This window comes from Zootoca vivipara, chromosome 4, assembly GCF_963506605.1.
Source record: "Zootoca vivipara chromosome 4, rZooViv1.1, whole genome shotgun sequence".
In the NCBI taxonomy this organism is placed as follows: domain Eukaryota; kingdom Metazoa; phylum Chordata; class Lepidosauria; order Squamata; family Lacertidae; genus Zootoca; species Zootoca vivipara.
The window spans coordinates 48,409,661-48,428,482 of record NC_083279.1 but is presented as its reverse complement, the minus strand read 5'-3'; the positions used below and the strand labels follow the sequence as shown (position 1 = coordinate 48,428,482).

Below are 18,822 nucleotides of genomic sequence, written 5' to 3'. Positions count from 1 at the left end.
ACTAGTTGCTAAATTTAAAGATGTCTGTATTAGTTCAGTTGATCTAAAAGTAAAATGCACTGTATCATTCACAAGGTGGCACTCTTATACAATCTTCCAAATGAATTGGAAGTCCCCATTGCAAGTTTAAGCTGCCGAAAATGACACACTGCCATACATATCTCCTGCAACTAAAAGAATAAATTGGACACATCTAGTTAATAGTTTGCACCCTGTATTTTCTATTACACTGTCCATAGGACCACCTCCTCTTCTCTTCGGTAAGCTTGACGTTGCAACCTTAGAGGTTGTAAAATGAGTGGCAACAGGCTTATATGAAAAAAGTTTATTGGTAACTCAGAATGGGGGTGAGAGAGGCTTTAGCAATGAAATAAGGAAACACGTGGCATTGGGTGTCGATGTGTAAAAAGTTTCCATGCTGTCTGTAGAGGCATGTAGGTTGCATTACTGAAGACTCATCTGGACACAAGCAGGACCTGAGCCTGCTCCATCACATACAGAAAGTGTATTATGGGAAGTGTGCCCCCCCCCAATTCATAAATTTTCTTTGTTAGTTTAGGGGTAGGAGTTAATACATTTTATAGCACCTCTATTGATATGAACCTATCCTTAGACCTTCACCTCTTCCTGCTGCCCCTCAGAGGGAGCTATGGAGTGTGGGGATAAGCTAGAGGGCCTTTTCAGCTGTGGCCCCCGCTGCCCTGTGAGGCACCTAAAGGATTTTATTTCTTCTCCTTGCCATTTGATGGGTGGCAACGATTTTGCTGCCTGTTGGTGGTATGCTATATCCTTGCTGCTGCTTATTACAGTGGTACCTCTGGTTAAGAACTTAATTCATTCCATTCTTAACCTGAAACTGCTCTTAACCTGAAGCACCACTTTAGCTAATGGGGCCTCCTGCTGCCTTCGTGCCGTCGCCATGCAATTTCTGTTCTCATCCTGAAGCAAAGTTCTTACCCTGAGGTACTATTTCTGGGTTAGCGGAGTTTGTAACCTGAAGTGTTTGTAACCTGAGGGTAAATGTCAGCGTGTGGATTTCCGTTTAAATATGTTGTACTTTTACTAACTTTGCTTATTCCAGTACAGGGCTGGATTGAGGTTTGATGAAGCCCTAAGCTACTGAAGGTAATGGGGCCCTTTATATGTCCAGCTGTCTTTTGTCAACAACCAATTGTCGCTGTTCTTTGTGCTGAATATATGCAGCTACAGGTACATGGTAATTTATGGACCTGACAGGTATCTAATGCCATTTGCACATAACAAATAGGAGCCTACACAACACAAAACACTGTTGCTGTATGGAGGTTTTATTTTATTTTATTTTATTATCTTATATTTATATCTCTGCATTTTGAAGCCGCGGCTGGGCGAAGCCTTCTGCGTCAATCTCCTCAAAACACCCTTCGCGGCCTAGGGAGTAAGTCCCAATCCATCTCAGCGGGGCTTACGCCCGAGTAGACGAGCCTGGGCTGGACTCTCCCGCGCAGCAATGGGAGCCGCCCCCCGCCGAGCACAGCGGAACTCCTTTTCTCGTGACCCGCTCGCGAAGTTCACTCTGAAAGCCCTTTTTGCTGGCGAGGGTAGAGGCGGCACTGCAGCGCAACCGTCCGCCACTTGACGAGCCCGCACTCTGCTGGTGGCGCCGGTCTCCAGCGGCTCCTTCCCGGCTCTGCCCGCTTGGCGGAGGAGGGCGGCGGCGGCTGCCGAGCGGGCCGGCTGGGGCGTGCCAAGGCCGCCGCAAGGGCTTCGCGGCCAAGTCGCGCTTCCTCCTGCCAATGGGAACCGGGAAGCGCCCGGCGCTGAGGGCAAGAGGGCGAGGAGCGCCGTGGATTTCCTCGTCCGCCACCTGGGACAGCAAGAGTCCCAGCAAGACGGGGGGACGATGGTGCGGGCGGCCTGCAACAGTGAGTAGCTCAAAAGTTTTTCTCCCCCCTCCCTCCCCTCCCCCGACCTTTTCGTTTTTTTAAACGACCTGTTTCTTTGTCAGAGGCTGAGCAAACTTCCGTGCTTGCTGCAGCGCTTTCTTGATGACGAGACTCGGACCATCTGCTCCCGGGAGCCCAAACTTATTTGCACCGTTAGGGTGTTTAAAATGCGCTCCTCTGAGCCCACACAGAGTGCTTTCCCCTCGCTATTGAGCAGTCGCGGCTTATCGGGGACTGGGCAAGGCGGGATATGAGGGGAAAGAAGCCCTGTTCCCGTCACGTTTAGAAATTAACCTCCATGCTCCATTCACAGAAGGATTTTTCCCCCCACCTGCTCCCTATACATACCCTCATGGGCTCTATTTAAACTTGCATGATATCCCTTAGGTTAAAACAGAGGTTTATTCAAGCAGAGGCTTAATGTGCTAAAAGGTTGAGAACCTCTGTTTTAACCTAAGGGACATTGTGCATCAGGGATGGCAACTTGAATAAAGTAAGTATTGTGGGGGCCCAGTTAAGTCTCACTCCAGATAATCGCAAGATGTGGCAAACACCATTTGAATGGCAATGCCCATCAACTTGGAGGGGCAGCCTGTGTTGCAATTTGTGAGCCAAATGTCTAGCTAATGATTCCTTTCTATGTTGCAGAACAAAGATTGTATGGGTGCATTATATTGCTCTATTTCCTGAATGACTCTTGGCAACATTTTGTGTATAACTTGGGAGTTGTCAGCTCTCCTAATCCTTAAACTATACATGCACTACAGAGCAATAATATTTATTATTTACTTCATGGGGTGTGCCCAAGCTGCAATATTCACCTTGTTTGTGAGCACTTTAAAAAAAATGTTTTTTTTCTGAGTAATTGGGTGCTCTCTGCTTCAGTCTGTCTCCTGAACCTTTCTATATACAGTATAACAAAGCTTTGTGTCCCCCTGCCTTCACTATAACCTTCTCCCTTTTAGTCAAAGTAGATGGAATTTGCAGGCACAGGAACTTCTCCAGAAGCAATTAAGCTTGCAATATTGCAGACAAATAGGCCCAGGAGCTTTTGTGGGGATATTAAAGGAATTTGCCTAAATTGCCTTATTCATAAATCCTTATGTGGGCAGGAGCAGGGGTTTGACTCTAGTTCTTTCTTATCTTAAAAAATGCATATTTGGGTTTTTAAAGGGGTATTCAGTCTGAAAAGGTTTAAGACACCTGATCAAGAACCCTGTCTGAAGAGTTCTAGGTTGTTTTTAGAGGCTGAGCTGGCCTGAAATCGGCAGGATTATGAACCAGGCTAACCTGTTGTGTGTTGAGATTGAGCTAGATCGTCGTGCACACCCACTCCCTCTGCTGTTTCTGGGAGCTTCCGTTCTGTGTATGTGGCCATACTGCTCCATAAAGCCCCACTAGTGGTTGGTGGATGTTTGGATTATGCCCTATGTAGCAAACAAATCACTGTATAGTGGGGGGGGGAGTATTTGATCCCCTGCTAAATTTGCCCGTTTGCCTGATGAAGAAATGGTAGGTTTATTGTAGCTGTGAGAGACAGAATAACAACAGGAAAAAACCCAGAAGACAAAAGTCAGAGATTGATGTGCATTACATAATGATTCGTGGCTGGAGTTTTATAGAGATCAAGGCCTAAATTCATAATGACTATGTACTATGTCCTATGTCCTATAGCAAGGGTGGAGGACCTGTTTTTAGCCCGAGGGCCACATTACTTTCCGGGCCCTCTTCCAGGAGGAATCCACATGCCAGTGGTGGGTAGGGCCAGAGCAAAACTGGTCAGGGCAGTGAATATACGGTACATTTTACCTTTGTATAATAGGCTGGTTTCTACACATACCCCCACAACTCCCTCTATCCTCTATTTAGGCAAGCTAGGCACATGATTAGAATTCAAAGACCCATTTGAGAAAGTCAAGTACACTTGAGCAGGGTGCAAAGCATGACTGTGGAAAGGGTGTGTGACCTGGGGAGGAGGGCCAGACAAAAGAGGCCTGGGTGGGCACCTCAGGTTCCCATCCCTATCCTGTGAAATCAAGGTAATAAAGAGGAAAAATGAGCAAGTATTCCAAACAGACATTGTTCAGCCTTTAGGTGGACACCACATGGTATTTTAGCTCAGCTGGTAAGAGCACAGTGCTGATGATACCAACGTCATGGGTTTGATCCCCATATAGGTGCATATTTTGGCATTGCAGGGTGTTGGACTCGATCAGGGGTAAGCAACCTAAGGCCCATAGGCTGGATGTGGCCCAATCGCCTTCTTAGTCCGGCCCGCAGATGGTGCCGGAATCAGCGTGTTTTTACATGAGTAGAATGTGTGCTTTTATTTAAAATGTATCTCTGGGTTATTTGTGGAGCATAGGAATTCGTTCATCCCCCCCCCCCAAAAAAAAGTCTGGCCCACCACATGGTCTGAGGGATGGTGGACTGGCCCACAGCTGAAAAAGGTTGCTGGCCCCTGGATTAGATGATCCTTCGGGTCCCTTCCAACACTGCAGTTTTTGTATTCTATGCAGTATATACGACTTCCTGGTTCACTGGGTGAAAAGTTCATTTCAGCGTAAAATCATGACTTTCTTGGTTTATGGGAAGAAGGGAGGGACATTTCCTGTACTGTTTTTTGCCAATACAATGTCACAGTTACACCTATCCCATTCATGCTGTTGTAAGCCCCGCCATATCGTTTGTCATTCTCCATTCTCCCGAAAGGTCCTCATGCTTTTAGAAGGCATGTAAATATAGAATCCATAACTTTCCACTCAGTCTTCTACAAATGGTTGCAAAATACTTAACACAGAAATACCAAGAGAAATGTGGATCCCCTCTGTTCTCTTTCCCTCTTTACAGTATATTTTAAAGGAATACATTAAAATGGTGAATTAGAAAAAAACAGACTGAACAGAAGTGAATTTGGCATCTCTTGGCAAAAGTTGTACAAAACACTTGCATTTTAAAAAAATTAAAAACAGTTCTTCTGTTTTGCTTCTGTGAAAGTAAGTGGATGGAAAACATCAAATATTTACATCCATCTGGGAAGTTCTGCAAGAGCAATGCAACTGCAGTATTTAGACCCTCAGCTATATGAAAAATGCCAGCTTTAGACATCCAATGAGCAGGAGAGAATAAATCACATTCAACTCCTAGCTTTAAAAGGACACGAAATCAGTTCCTTTATAGCACCTTCAAATTTGATGCTCAGAAGGGTTCAGATACATATACCCATTTGCAGAGCAGTCTCGAGCAGGTCAGGCGCCCTGGCGCTGAGGGGCAGAGATCGCTCCGGCACCCCCGCCCTCGCAGCGCGCAGCATGGCTTCCGCGCAGCTTTGCCGCGCAGCGCCCACCTACCGGCCCGGCACCCCGCGCCACCGGGACTCTACCTAGAGCCGGCCCTGCCCATTTGGGGAAAAGGACCCTGTATGTAAGGAGATTCGTGCATAGATAGGGTGGTCTCAGACGTGCTTTTCAAATCTTAGAGCTTGATTGTGTTGGGGGACTTGGGGGCCTCAAGGGTGATTGTGGGGCTGTCCCAAATGATATCCAGCCCCACTCATAAAGCAGGGCATACTTTGTGTCATTTATCTGTATGTTCATTTTGCATGGGTGGTCTGGATATTGACCGAATTGGTTCCAAGTTGAGCATCCTCCTCTCCCTTCTGATGTAGCTAATCAAACTCCCTAATTCAGTGGTTCCCAACAGGGGGTCCGGGGACCCCCAGGGGTCCGCGAGCTATGCCAGAGGGGTCCGCAAGATGCTATTAGAATAAAAAATATATTAAATATATTTCGTATGAAAACAGATTTTTTGTTTTGGCCGCTTCCTGCATGAGCAGAGTCTAGTGCAAAACTAGAATTAGATAGAGGCAGTAGTTCTGCTGTATGCCGTTAGGTGGCGCTTTACAAACACTACTGTTTTGCAAAGAGGCAGTGCGCGCATTCTACTAACGCTCACCTCCCCAAGATGCTTTGCGCGCGTCGGCTTCATTTGTGCGCTACTGCGCAGGTACCCTGTCTTCTCCATTCCCCTCCCTCCTCCCTGGCGCGCGCTGCCTCTTTGCAAAACAGTAGTGTTTGTAAACAAAGCAAGCATTTTCATGTGTTTCATGAAAAACAAATATAGGAATCGGCTCAACATGCGGTCGGATTTCAGAGTGAAAGTTTCAAGTTTGGAACCTAATATTTCAGAAATAATGGACTCAAAGGACAGATTTAACTTATCTCATTAAGAACTGAAAATTAAAACTAACTGTATACTGATGGAGTACTCTGTTGTAACTGTAAAAAACGTATAAATATAAAATATAAAAGGACTCTTAATTTGGCTCTCACTTTTTAATTTTAGGATTAGGAATTAATGGGGGTCCTTGTCACAATAGCGGCTCAATGAGGGGTCCTCGAGAAAATTTTGTTGGGAACCCCTGCCCTAATTCTTCAAGGAACTCTGGGCAATGAAAAGTGGGAGTTGGGATGGAGGGAAACTTGGGTCAAATCTGACTGACCAGAGACTGGAGTCCATATAGGACCTATGCTGTGATTATGACAGTGGCAGCAAAAACACCATACTTCTCTGCTACCATAATTGTCATTGAAATTCTACTGAGTATTGATCCAGGGCAGATTCCAACGTATAGTTAGCAGAGTAAAAACTTAAACACGCTGCAGGATTCCCAAAAAATAGAGCAGAGGCAATTGTATTTCATGTAGCAGAGCTTTACTGCTACTGAAGGCAAATGAGCATAATGGTCACAAATCCAATACATTCAGGATTAGCACTGTCTGTAAGAAATCCAGTTGCAGCAGACCGAACTTAAACTTGCAATAACTTATAATAAGTATAAACCTTAACACTAAGCATATTATGTACAGAACACTACACCAGAAGGAAAAGAGAGAGAAAGTGAAACCCAAGCTCCTTCTTGCCTTTTTAAAAAACTTTTATGACTGACTTACTTTTATAGTCAGCATCAGGGGCGAAGAAAGAGGGGGGCAATAGGGGTGCTCCGCCCTGGGCAGCACGATCCCGAGGGTGCCATCACGGCTGCCCCTCGCCCGTGCTGGTGCCCCGCCCCCGCGGTGGCGCGCCATGCCTCCTGAACACCTGCCACGCCCCTGTGGGCAGTGCGCCACACCCCCAGAACGCGTGCCAGCCCCACCCTGCCTGCTCTCCGGTGCCGGAGCATGAAGCTCCGCCACTGGTCAGTATGACCTTGACAGAAAGAGATAAGAGAACCAGCTTTAAGCCAGCTGTACTCAACTTCTCTGAAGAAGTAATGCAAACATCACGAACCATCTGCTTGCTTCTTTCACACAGAGAAACTTCCAGAAACTTCTCTTGAATTAAGTTCTCTGCACATCAGATCAATACTTTCTGCACTAAAAAGTGTAAACAGAAGAGTTGTTTTGGGTAGTAGAAGGTTTGCTATAAAGGAGCAGGGAGGCTAGAGGATGATCCCAATGCGACAGTTTTGCTAGACATGTTTCAGACACTTGCATCTGCTCTGTTTGGGAATCAGTTGCAGCAAGCATCATCAACATAGCTGGGGCTATGGGAGAAACAAGACCTTTTTGGGGTGTTAATGATGTGAACTCAGGTTTTATATTTGTGTGAATAAACCATATATCACAGTTTCTGCTGTGCCTAATTTCCAAAGGAAACATAAACCCTGGTGAAGTGCGTGGAACTCATGGAATCTCACACTGCCTGGCGATTGGGATGGCGTGCAACAATATTTTGTGGCTCAGTGAGCTTGGCAGTTGCCACTTTTCCTTCTGAATGTACATAGATTGTCTTGACTGTCATGTTTGTTTGTTTGTTTGTTTTCAGATTTTATGAAGTTAGGAGGGTTTATCTTTGCATCTGTCTGTGCCTGGTACTTTGGATCCCTATTGGCATCTATTATACCTGAAGACTCCTTAGCATCAGCTTTTAACGACCTTCAGAACATTGCCGAGAAACCAAAACTTAAAGGTATGTGATCACATTCTCCATGTATATTAATATTCTAAGGCACATAGTTATTTAAGTAGAAGTTTTGTATTAAAAAAAAAACCAAGACAAAAAAACAACAATGAGTTCTGTCTCTGTGCTACCCAAATAAAATTGGTCTGATTATTTAGTAGAGTAGATCCCACCCCTTCAGACCGTGAGAACAATGCTTTGCCTCTACCTGAAATATGCAATCATTGCTGCACCACATCTGCTCTGTACAACTCCTTGATTATTAAAGGAAGCACCTGACCTTACATTTACCTCAGTCTTTCCCCACCCATGTTCCAGTTCATTGACTGCAAAACATTGAGGGTGATCAGATAAACGATCTGGGTTGGCAGCAGCTACAGGTTTGAGGAAAATATATATTTTGGCGTCAGCATGACTTGCCATCTGAAGACCCTATGTTTTGAGGAAGAAAAGCCTGCTATACTTAACGGTTATAATTTACAACATGACAAAATAAATGTTGGCCACAATCCAAAATGGAGTTAAACATGGTCAGACCAATTAATTTTAGTGGACATTAGCATGCTTAGCTGTGTGTTGGGTTTCAATTATGAATGATGGTTGCCCAGTGTTCAAAGGCCTTCCTATGGTATCTAATGTACTTTTCAGCACCACTCCCGAAAAGACTGAAATGTGACCACTGGTCTCCATGTTCGCCTGGGAGCTATGCTTACCGCGTACTCAGTGGTGGTGGTCAGAAGTCCCTCGCCAAGATCTGTTTTGAAGATCAGCTGTGAGTACTGAACAACACTTAAGGCCAACCTTGCCATTTATTTATAACTGCATCCATTGGACCTCCAAATGGAAAGGAGCTGCTTCTTTTTCTGATGGTTGTAGTGGTATGAGAAGGTAGGGAGTTTTAACACTATTAAAACTAGGGAGGGGGGGGATAGACAATCACTCCAACTGCTGCATGCCTTTCCGCTCCATCTGTATCTGCTTCAGTGTACAAGTATAGACACGGTATATTTTTATTTCATGCATTCCTTTTTGGGGAAAAGAGGGCCCTTTTGGGGGAACTGTACCAAACTCCCCAACCACCTTGACTCGGGCCTTTGGGGAATTGATATATAGACAGTCATGGGCAGTGGTCTCATTCTGTACAAGGCAGCTTCCTGTGGACATGATTTTCGGAACCTTCACACTTATTTTTATTACAATTTATTCTAAACCAACATCTCAAGGTGATTTACACACAAGATATTTATAAACAGTTAAAAACACAAAAACAACAAAAGCATTTGGGAAAAAAGACTAAAATTCTAACAAATGACGCTTGCAAATACCCATTCATCCAGCTAGGAATAAAGCTACAATTCGCATAGAGAAGGATGCAATGAGAGTGAAATTGGTTTAAAGTTGGTTTACTCAACCTATTCAAGTGTTCCGCTGATTAAATGGCTAGTGGTGGTGTTTTGTCACAAAAGTGGCTTGTTTTTTCCATTAGTGCATTGATGCTACAATCCTGAATATGCTTAAGGTGGGAGTAAGTTCTGTTGAAAAAAGTGAGACTTGCTTCTGAATAGACCACCTGCCCTACACCTGATGTAAAACATGGCAGAAAGTGAGGGCAGTAACTTCAAGGAAACCACTGGGAGCTTAAAGTGAGCTTTTAATGGTTCCTTTGCTGAAGCTAGGTGCACGCCCAGTGCCCATGGGTATTGCTAGTACACCTTGTTTCAGCAGGGGAAAGCAGTTTCCATTGAAACCACTTGAAATGAAGGGGGTAGGGTATCCATTTTAGCAGTGTTTCAACAGAAGGTTCAAAGAGCAGCATGGAATGAGTTCTGGGAGAAAATATACAACGAATTAAAGAAAATCTTTAAATATACTTTCCAGAAAAAGCCTGAAGCCTTCCTGTTGGGGATGGTTACCGATGATATAAAAAAAAGCGACCAAAAATTATTTTTGTATGCCACCACAGGGACCAGGCTATTATTAGCTCAAGTTTGGAAACAGCAGCAGATTCCCTCAGTAGAGGAGTGGAGACAAAAAATCATGGAATATCTGGGCATTGCCAAATTAACTGTGATAATTAGATATCAAGGAGAGGAAACTTTTAATAAGGAATGGATGAAATTCATCGAATATACTGAGAAAATATTGTAAAGACCGAATTGACAAATCAGTAGACACGGAACGATGTATATAAAAATCTCTTTATTGATGTTATATTGAACAGAGGCTGGAACAAAAAAAAAAGAGAGAATGTGTGCATAATACAATAATATACAAACAAAAGTGTAACTAGAAAAATACATAATCGCAAATACTTGTATATAGATTAATAATTGTGCAAAGATATTGGAAATTATAAAGGCTGCAAAGAAAGGGGGGAAGTCAACAAAGGACATAAATTTGATATTGTATAACGAAAGAGGAAATGTTTTGTACACTTTACGGAGATTGTGAAATACAGTGCTGTAAATGGTTTTTTTTGGGGGGGTGAAACAGAAAACCAATAAAAATTATGATTTAAAAAAAACAAAGAGCAGCATGGAACTGTTAGAAAGCCTTATTGCAAACAAAGGACAGTGTGTGGGCTGATTTAAAGAGCAGTGTGGAGCTCTTTGCAAAAGGTCTTTCAAAAAGGCCCACACTGCTTCAAAGTCCTGACAGCCAAAGCTTCAATGTTGCAACATCGCCTGATGTCACAGCAACACCAGGTGATTGACTCACTAGTCCGGTTTTGTCCACCGGGGTGGGGACAGAGTGGGGTGGGGACATCACAGGAAAACATCTCCTGTCTGGCATATTTCCCAGATAAACACTTTGTGTTTCCATTTCAGACTTATGAGCAAAGAAAGTCAAAATGTTGGAAGAGGAATAAATGTTGCCATTGTGGACTGTGAGTAAAAAGACACAATCCTGTATGTGCTTTAAAAAAATGCTATGTCAAAGTGACTAAGAGACAGTGAACCAAGAAAGCAACACCTGGAATCTTGTCTCTGCCATTCACTCACTCCACTGGCCTTGTCTTGGCCTATCTGCCATGATTGCCATAAGGACTACTGAGCTACTGTCTTGAAAGTGTTTGAGCACTCATAAAAAGTGCTCTTTAAAGGCTTTAGCAGCCATTATAAAATGTATAATTTACAACAGTAATACCTGACCTGCTTTGTCTCATTTATAATGCTTATCATAGATTTCCTGAGTGCTCTTCCTTTTGCACACGACACAACTTGTAATTCAGTGATTTATAAGGAGCCATGGATTCACAGAATCCTAGAATTGTAGAGTTGGGGTGAGCCACGAGGATCATCTCGTGTCCAACTCCCTGCGGTGCAGGAATCTTGCATCCAACCTGGGCCCCAAACCCATGACCCTGTGATAAAGAGTCTCATGCTTTTCCAACTGGACTTTAACTTTTTGTTTGCATTTCAGGATTTATTTTGTTATAGATTAGGTGATTCCTTAGAAATAAACTTGGCACTGTAACTGAAATTTGTTTATTTTTGCCATCTTCCCTGCCAACTTTTGCAATGGTCTATACCAGGAGCAGGGATTTATTCCTTTTTGGCCTTGGGATCTTTATCTGGCCTCACCCCACCAACCAACTTTAACAGGTGGGTGGGTCAGTCTCATGTCACTTAGGTGTCACATGATTGTCAGGTGGATTGCCCTCCCTTGTATTCTCAATGATCCCATTTCAGCATGGGAGAACAGGGACTGCGCACCCTTTTCAGCACTTTCTTCCACCCGTTTAAAGATCACAGCTGGAACAATCTCTCTCTGTCTCTCTGTCTCCCTCCCCCCCTCCCCCCCTTGCAAGTTCACAATCAGTGGCGGAGAGCAGGCAGGGGTGGGGCTGGCGCGCGTCCCGGGGGCATGGCATGCTGCCCAAAGGGGTGTGCCACGCCACCTGCAGGGGCGTGGCACACATTCTGGGGGCGGGGACAGCCACAATGGCACCCTACCAGGATCGCGCTGCCCGGGGTGGCGCACTCCCATTGCCCCCCTCTTCCTACGCGCCTGCTCACAATGTGTGAGCACTGTGTGAGCAATTGTACGCACTGGTGAGTCTGGATTGACTAAGAGGCCAGAGGTCCCCACCCTGCCTAGACCTGCATACATGGTGCATGATGTGTGCTTATTGCCCTCTTCATTCTAAACTAAATATTTTTGTTTGGGAGATTTTGGAAAGTAACAGGAAAACATTTTTTTCCTGTCTTGTTTTCTTTCATTTTTTAATGCATTCTCTTTCTTACAGATAACACTGGGAAGCTTTTTGATGCAAAATCTTTTGACATGTGGCAAGGAGGTAAGAGGCATGTCTATGTTTAATATTGTTATAAAAGTGTCTGCCAAAAACCCTCATGCATGTGAATAGCAGTTATGACACTTATGCTCTACTCTCTGATATTGCATATCTACAACAGATTGTTTGGATCACGGACATACGACTCAGCCTTTACTGAGGCTCCCATCCCAAGCACTTTCTCCCTATTGCTCTTTTTTCTTTCAGTGGAAGAGAGACATTGAGTTGGCAGGCAGAGGTTTTGGGGAAAGGGATGTCAGGGGAAGGGAGAATCCCTTTTCCAGTTTGCTAAAACTGAGGCCACACTGCTCTAGCCGTGAGTGAAACTTTACTCAAAGCTTTCTTGGATCTTGTCTTGTCTGAAAAGAGCAAGAATGCAATGTTTGAGGGGGAAATAGCATTTATGTAGGTTTCTCTCTCCACTGCCATTAACAGCATTCTCTGGACCACTGGCTGATTTTGTCCAAAAAGCACCCCAGAAATCTCTGCTCCTGATGGTGACCTATGATGATGGAAGCTCAAGGTAAGCAAACAGATTTATGGCCCTGTTTTTACCATAGGTAGTGGTTTCCCTTTTCAGACTTTGAGAAATAAGGTAGCAAAATATATGGTGGTATGATAAATTTTACCTCCCATCTTACCAAATGCACTTGAATTTTCCTATATAGATACATGGACCCCTTGGAGGCCACAGTCTTGTGTACATGTCATATTTTGAGGAAATTTTGGCTTCAAAACTCATTTCCTCAAACAGTTGTTTAAAATTCTAAATTTATTTTTTAATATTTTTTTATATATTTTTAATTATATGGCACCACAACGAACAAGAGGTTATAAAATACACTGAGACATAGGGTATCTTGAGGCATTGTAACGTAAGAACTCTAAAATTTCTGTATGATCCAGATACAGTCGTACCTCAGAAGTCGAACAGAATCCGTTCCGGAAGTCCGTTTAACTTGCAAAACATTCGACTTCCAAAGCCTGGCTTCCGATTGGTTGCAGGAAGCTCCTTTTTGCCGCCACACCGCCACACTTCGGATCTGTCGGGGGGGGAGGGAGGAACGGAGGATCCTATGGGTCCTCCGTTCTTCCCTCCCGCCGCCCGACAGATCCGGCATTTGGCTCCGTCGGGCGGGGGGAGGGAAGAACTGCGGGCGGGGGGAGGGAAGAACGGAAGATCCAATGGTCCTCCATTCTTCCCTCCCGCCGCCCAACAGAGCCAAAGGCCGGATCTGTCGGGTGGGGGCAGGGAATAACAGAGGATCCGATGGTCCTCCGTTCTGCCCTCCCGTCGCCCGACAGATCTGGCAACCCCCGGGATCTGTGCTTTCTGTCGGGGGGGGGGAGAGGAATGAACGGGAAGGGCTGCTTTCTCCCTATTCGTTCCTCTCCCCTCACCGCAGATAGCAAGGAGAGCTGTGGGGCTGTTGCCGCCTGTCTCCCTGCCTTCCAGGGAGCCAAGCGAGCAAGCGCCGTCACTGCCGCCAGTCCCCGGAGCCCATAGGAACGCATTAATTAACTTTTAATGTGTTCCTATGGGAAACGGTGCCTCACAAGACGAATTTTCCGTTGGACGAATTGACCGTCGGAACGAATTAAATTCGTCTAGCAAGGCACCACTGTATTAATGCTCTTTATTTCTATGTGCTAAAAGAAAGCATTTTAGGAAGAAAAGAAATCTGAATATCGGAAGAAATCTTTCCTATACTATTCAGACTTTAGCTTCTAGCAAACATGAGTTGTCAAAGGTACAAAATTCATATTAATCCTTTCTCTCTCACATAGGTTAATGGAGGATGCGAAAAAGGCAATAGCAGATCTAGGAAGTAAAGAAATAAGGAATTTGAAATTTAGGTCAAGCTGGGCCTTTATAGCAGCAAAAGGTTTTGAACTGCCAGCCGACACACAAAGGGAAATGGTAAGACTTGTTTAAATTAAGAGACTCAAAAGTGTATATGGATGTAGATAACACTTGCTGGAACCACAGAACTTTATATACTGATGTGTTTCATGTAGTCTAGCCATATTCTGCAATGGACATCCAAACAAATGAAATAAAAGCTATCCATATTGGCTAACTTAGAGTAATGGAATTATAGAATTATAGAGTTGGGTCATCTTGTAAATTATAGAGTTGACAAGGTGCCCCATGATATTCTTGTAAAGAAGCTGGTAAAATGCGGGCTAGACAATGCTACCATTCAGTGGATTTGTAACTGGCTGCCTGACCGAACCCAAAGGGTGCTCATCAATGGCTCCTCTTCATCCTGGAGAGTAGTGACTAGTGGGGCGCCACAGGGTTCTGTCTTGGGCCCAGTCTTATTTAACATCTTTATCAATGACTTGGATGATGGGCTTGAGGGCATCCTGAGCAAGTTTGCAGATGACACCAAATTGGGAGGGGTGGCTAATACCCCAGAGGACAGAATCACACTTCAGAATGACCTTAACAGATTAGACAACTGGGCCAAAGCAAACAAGATGAATTTTAACAAGGAGAAATGTAAAGTACTACACTTGGGCAAAAAAAATGAAAGGCACAAATACAGGATGGGAGACACCTGGCTTGAGAGCAGTACATGTGAAAAGGATCTAGGCGTCCTGGTAGACCACAAACTTGACATGAGTCAACAGTGTGATGCAGCAGCTCAAAAAGCCAATGCAATTCTGGGCTGCATCAATAGGAGTATAGCATCTAGATCAAGGGAAGTAATAGTACCACTGTATTCTGCTCTGGTCAGACCTCACCTGGAGTACTGTGTCCAGTTCTGGGCACCACAGTTCAAGAAGGATAATGACAAGCTGGAACGTGTCCAGAAGAGGGCAACCAAAATGGTCAAAGGCCTGGAAACAATGCCTTATGAGAAACGGCTTAGGGAGCTGGGTATGTTTAGCCTGGAGAAGAGAAGGTTAAGGGGTGATATGATAGCCATGTTCAAATATATAAAAGGATGTCATATAGAGGAGGGTGAAAGGTTGTTTTCTGCTGCTCCAGAGAAGCGGACACGGAGCAATGGATTCAAACTACAAGAAAGAAGATTCCACCTAAACATTAGGAAGAACTTCCTGACAGTAAGAGCTGTTCGACAGTGGAATTTGCTGCCAAGAAGTGTGGTGGAGTCTCCTTCTTTGGAGGTCTTTAAGCAGAGGCTTGACAACCATATGTCAAGAATGCTTTGATGGTGTTTCCTGCTTGGCAGGGGGTTGGACTGGATGGCCCTTGTGGTCTCTTCCAACTCTATGATTCTATGATCTGGTACAACCCCCTCCAACACGATAATCTCAACTAAAGCATCCCTAACAGATGGCCCCTCCAACCTCTGCTTAAAAATCTCCAGTGAAGGAGAATCCACCAGCTTCTGAGGGATTCTGTTCCAGGGGCGTAGCCAGGATCAAAATTAGGGGGGGCAAGGGGTGGGGGCAAGGGGAGGGAGGGGAGGGGCCACAGTGGAAATGTGGGCGGGGCCACATGGCCTGCGCCTCCCAGGTCTTCCGAGGAGGCGGCCCCAGGCTCCCGCTCCCGGCGCGAAGCTCCAGACCTGGGAGGCGCGGAGGAGGCAGCCACAGGCTCGCGTTCCCTGCGCGACTCTGGAGCTTCGCGACGGGAGCGGGAGCCTGGGACTGCCACACTCCTGCGCCCCTCAGCCTTTGCTTCTAGGGGGGGGCAATTGCCCCCTCCTGCCCCCTGCCTACGCCCATGTTCTGTTCTCCTGTTGAACAGCTTTTATTGTCAGAAAGTTTCTTTCTTTCTGCTACTTAGTATGTCTTTCTGCAGAAACAAAATAGAATTAAGATGTTGCAAAAAAAGAAAAAAGAAACCTACCAAAACATTAGTGATAAAAGGGGTGGATTGCTTCCATTGTATATTTTGGAAGCTGCCCTATGCTGACTCAGATAATTGGTCCATCTAGTTCAGTATTGTCTACACTAGGGTGCTGGCTTTTTCATTTTTTTCTCAAAAATTATTTCCTGTAGCACAAATGGATGAACTTTTGCCTATTAATGACTAAAATGAGGTATATTCCATTGAAATATTTAAAAAGGTTACGCACAAACCGTTTTTAATTTTTTTGTATGCCGTTTTACCATTTCATAAAATTTTATTAACAATTCTGTATATATTTCGTATCAAATTTGGACACAACACCACATTCCACAATGGGGAGTGTTCTTAGCAACATAGGGTATACAAATGTCACACCTGCGCAAGGTAAAAGCCCCCTTTTGGGACCTCAAAACTCAGCCAGCAGACCCTGCCAGACATGCTGGGAAAAGAACCTACAGGAGAGGTAGCAAAACATCGTCCTCTAGCGGCGTCTATACTGATACTGCAGCTAAAAAAAGCTTCCTTGTGTGTTTGATGACCCTATATAATGTTGTATATATGTGACTCTAAAGCAGGGGTCCCCAGACTTACCGGGCTTTGGGCCGGAGGGTAGGGGAGTGCGCGCGCAGCGGGCCGGAGGGCGGGTGAGTGCGCGCCCGTGCGCATGCGCACACGGTCGAAAAAATCGCCGAAAATCGCTTGTGCGCATGCGTATGGGCCTCCCCCGACCCGGAAGTGCATCGGAAATGACCTCTTCTGGGTCGGGAGAGGCCCATACGCATGCGCACAAAGGATTTTCGGCGATTTTTTGCCGATTTTGAAGATCGCCGCCGCGCGCCGTAAGAGCGGGCGGGGGCAGCGGGGGTCGTCGCGGGCCGGATTGGGAGGCCAATTGGGCTGCATCCGGCCTGGGGGGCGTAGTTTGGGGACCCCTGCTCTAAAGCTTGGGTTCAATTTTATATCTGCTTACAGTGACTTCAAAAATGGTCAGAAAAACTGATAATTTTTTTTTAAATCATTTTGTGCGTGAGGTCTTTTTTATAAAATCTCTTTGAAAGTAAGATTTTATCTAATCTTTAATGAAAGCTTATCAAATTGCGATACAGGGAAATGAGGTTGTTAAAAGTTATCACCCTAGTCTACACTGATTGGTAGTTGCTATTTATGGTTCCAGACAAGAGTTATTCCCAGCCTTACTTGGAGATGCCAGGGATTGAATCTGGGATCTGCATGCAAGGAACATGCTATGCCATTGAGCTGCAGCTCTTCCCCGTTCTAAAGTGCCCCCACTTGTGGTTGATTGGAAGCCATACTATTTTCTCTTGTTATGGCAATAATAGATAGATTTTCACACAATTAAATTATTTTGAAGCCATGAACTGAATTGCTATTTATATTTATCTTTTAAACAGATCAACCACTCTGATGCGAAAAAGAATCGATATAATGGCTGGCCAGCTGAAGTCCAGATAGAAGGCTGTATTCCAAAAAACTAACGGTCTGGATTCTCAAGATGAATCAACAAAGGAGTGCACTGCATTTTTACCACATTATCTTGCTGACCATATGACCTGGAAGCTGTCTGCAGATAAACGCCAGCTCCCTCGGCCTATAGAGCGAGATGAGTGCCGCAACCCCAGAGTTGTCTGCAACTGGACCTAACGGTCATGGGTACCTTTGCCTTTACCTGTACCTTTACCTTAACTTTGCACATCACACAAACCTGGGCTCATGGTTTGTCAGAGATATAAACCCAAGAAAAACCTTGAATATAACTTGTGGTTTGTCTGGAACAGGACAAACCATGAGCCCAGATGTGGACAACACACTAAGCCAAACCATGACTTTGCAAACCACTGCAGCAGAGCAGGAGCACAATCTCCTCTCTGGGAGCTCAGCTCACACATTCACACTTTGGGTATGTTCACAATAGTGGCTTAAAATCAGTGAGGCAATCCCCCCCCCCAGGTTTCAAGCCTTATTGGCATGGTGTTATTTGCATCAAGAAAGGAATGGGGCTCTCTTCACCAGACACACTTGATCTTTTAGGTTTCTCTGCTACCACCTCTGCCCCAACCGCCTATTCATTAAGCTGTCATCTTTGCATGTGTGGTGATTGTCTCAATTGTTCACATTACCCGGTACTTTCATTGAAACATCTTAAAGCCAAATCTGGTCATCATGATGCTGGTAGTTTCATGGCTTCACGGTTTTATACTTGAATGTATATGCATATATTACTTTATTTACTATGGAATAAATAAAAGGATTTAATTTTTAAAATCAGCAGTGTAGTATTTTATATATAAAATGTGACAGAAACATTCATAAATTCAGTAAATCGCTTGGGATGGAATTTATAGCCTGTTTCATGTTTTGTAGACCACCCTTAATGGAGACAGGAAAGGTGAAATCATACCTCAGAGAGCTTCTTGAATTAACAGAGGCATTAACAAAGTTTGAAGTTAAATATGATCAAAACTAGCTTTACTCTCCCAAATAAAATCACTTCCTCTGTCAGCAAAATGGAAAGCTTGTGTCCATTTATATTTTAGAATCCCAAATTAGGGTCAATGTGTGTGACAGAGCAGGTCTCATTCTGTAGCAACACTTAGATGATTTTATGTGCTTTTAAAAGTTCTTGGTTTAATCTTGCCTGTGCCATTATCCATGGTCGTCTAAGGGCGAAATAATTCATGTCACAAGTGTAGCAAAGCCCTGTCCCTTCATAAAGTCCCTCGGAGAGGGTATGATTTGCATGAGAAAGGAAAAACTCTTATCCTGCCCACGGCTTCCCCTGTTACCCACTC

The 18,822-nt window shown here is 44.6% G+C and overlaps 1 protein-coding gene across 1 annotated transcript; it reads left to right on the top strand.

Moving 5' to 3' along the window:
• Positions 1-1,545: 1,545 nt before the first annotated feature.
• Positions 1,546-17,562, top strand: FAM3B (FAM3 metabolism regulating signaling molecule B). The gene is made up of 8 exons (XM_035115077.2): positions 1,546-1,904; positions 7,752-7,895; positions 8,535-8,658; positions 10,715-10,773; positions 12,136-12,186; positions 12,619-12,706; positions 13,972-14,104; positions 17,425-17,562. Exons 1-8 carry the CDS (start codon positions 1,883-1,885, stop codon positions 17,506-17,508), a joined length of 705 nt encoding a protein of 234 aa, XP_034970968.1. The 5' UTR covers positions 1,546-1,882; the 3' UTR covers positions 17,509-17,562.
• Positions 17,563-18,822: the final 1,260 nt, after the last annotated feature.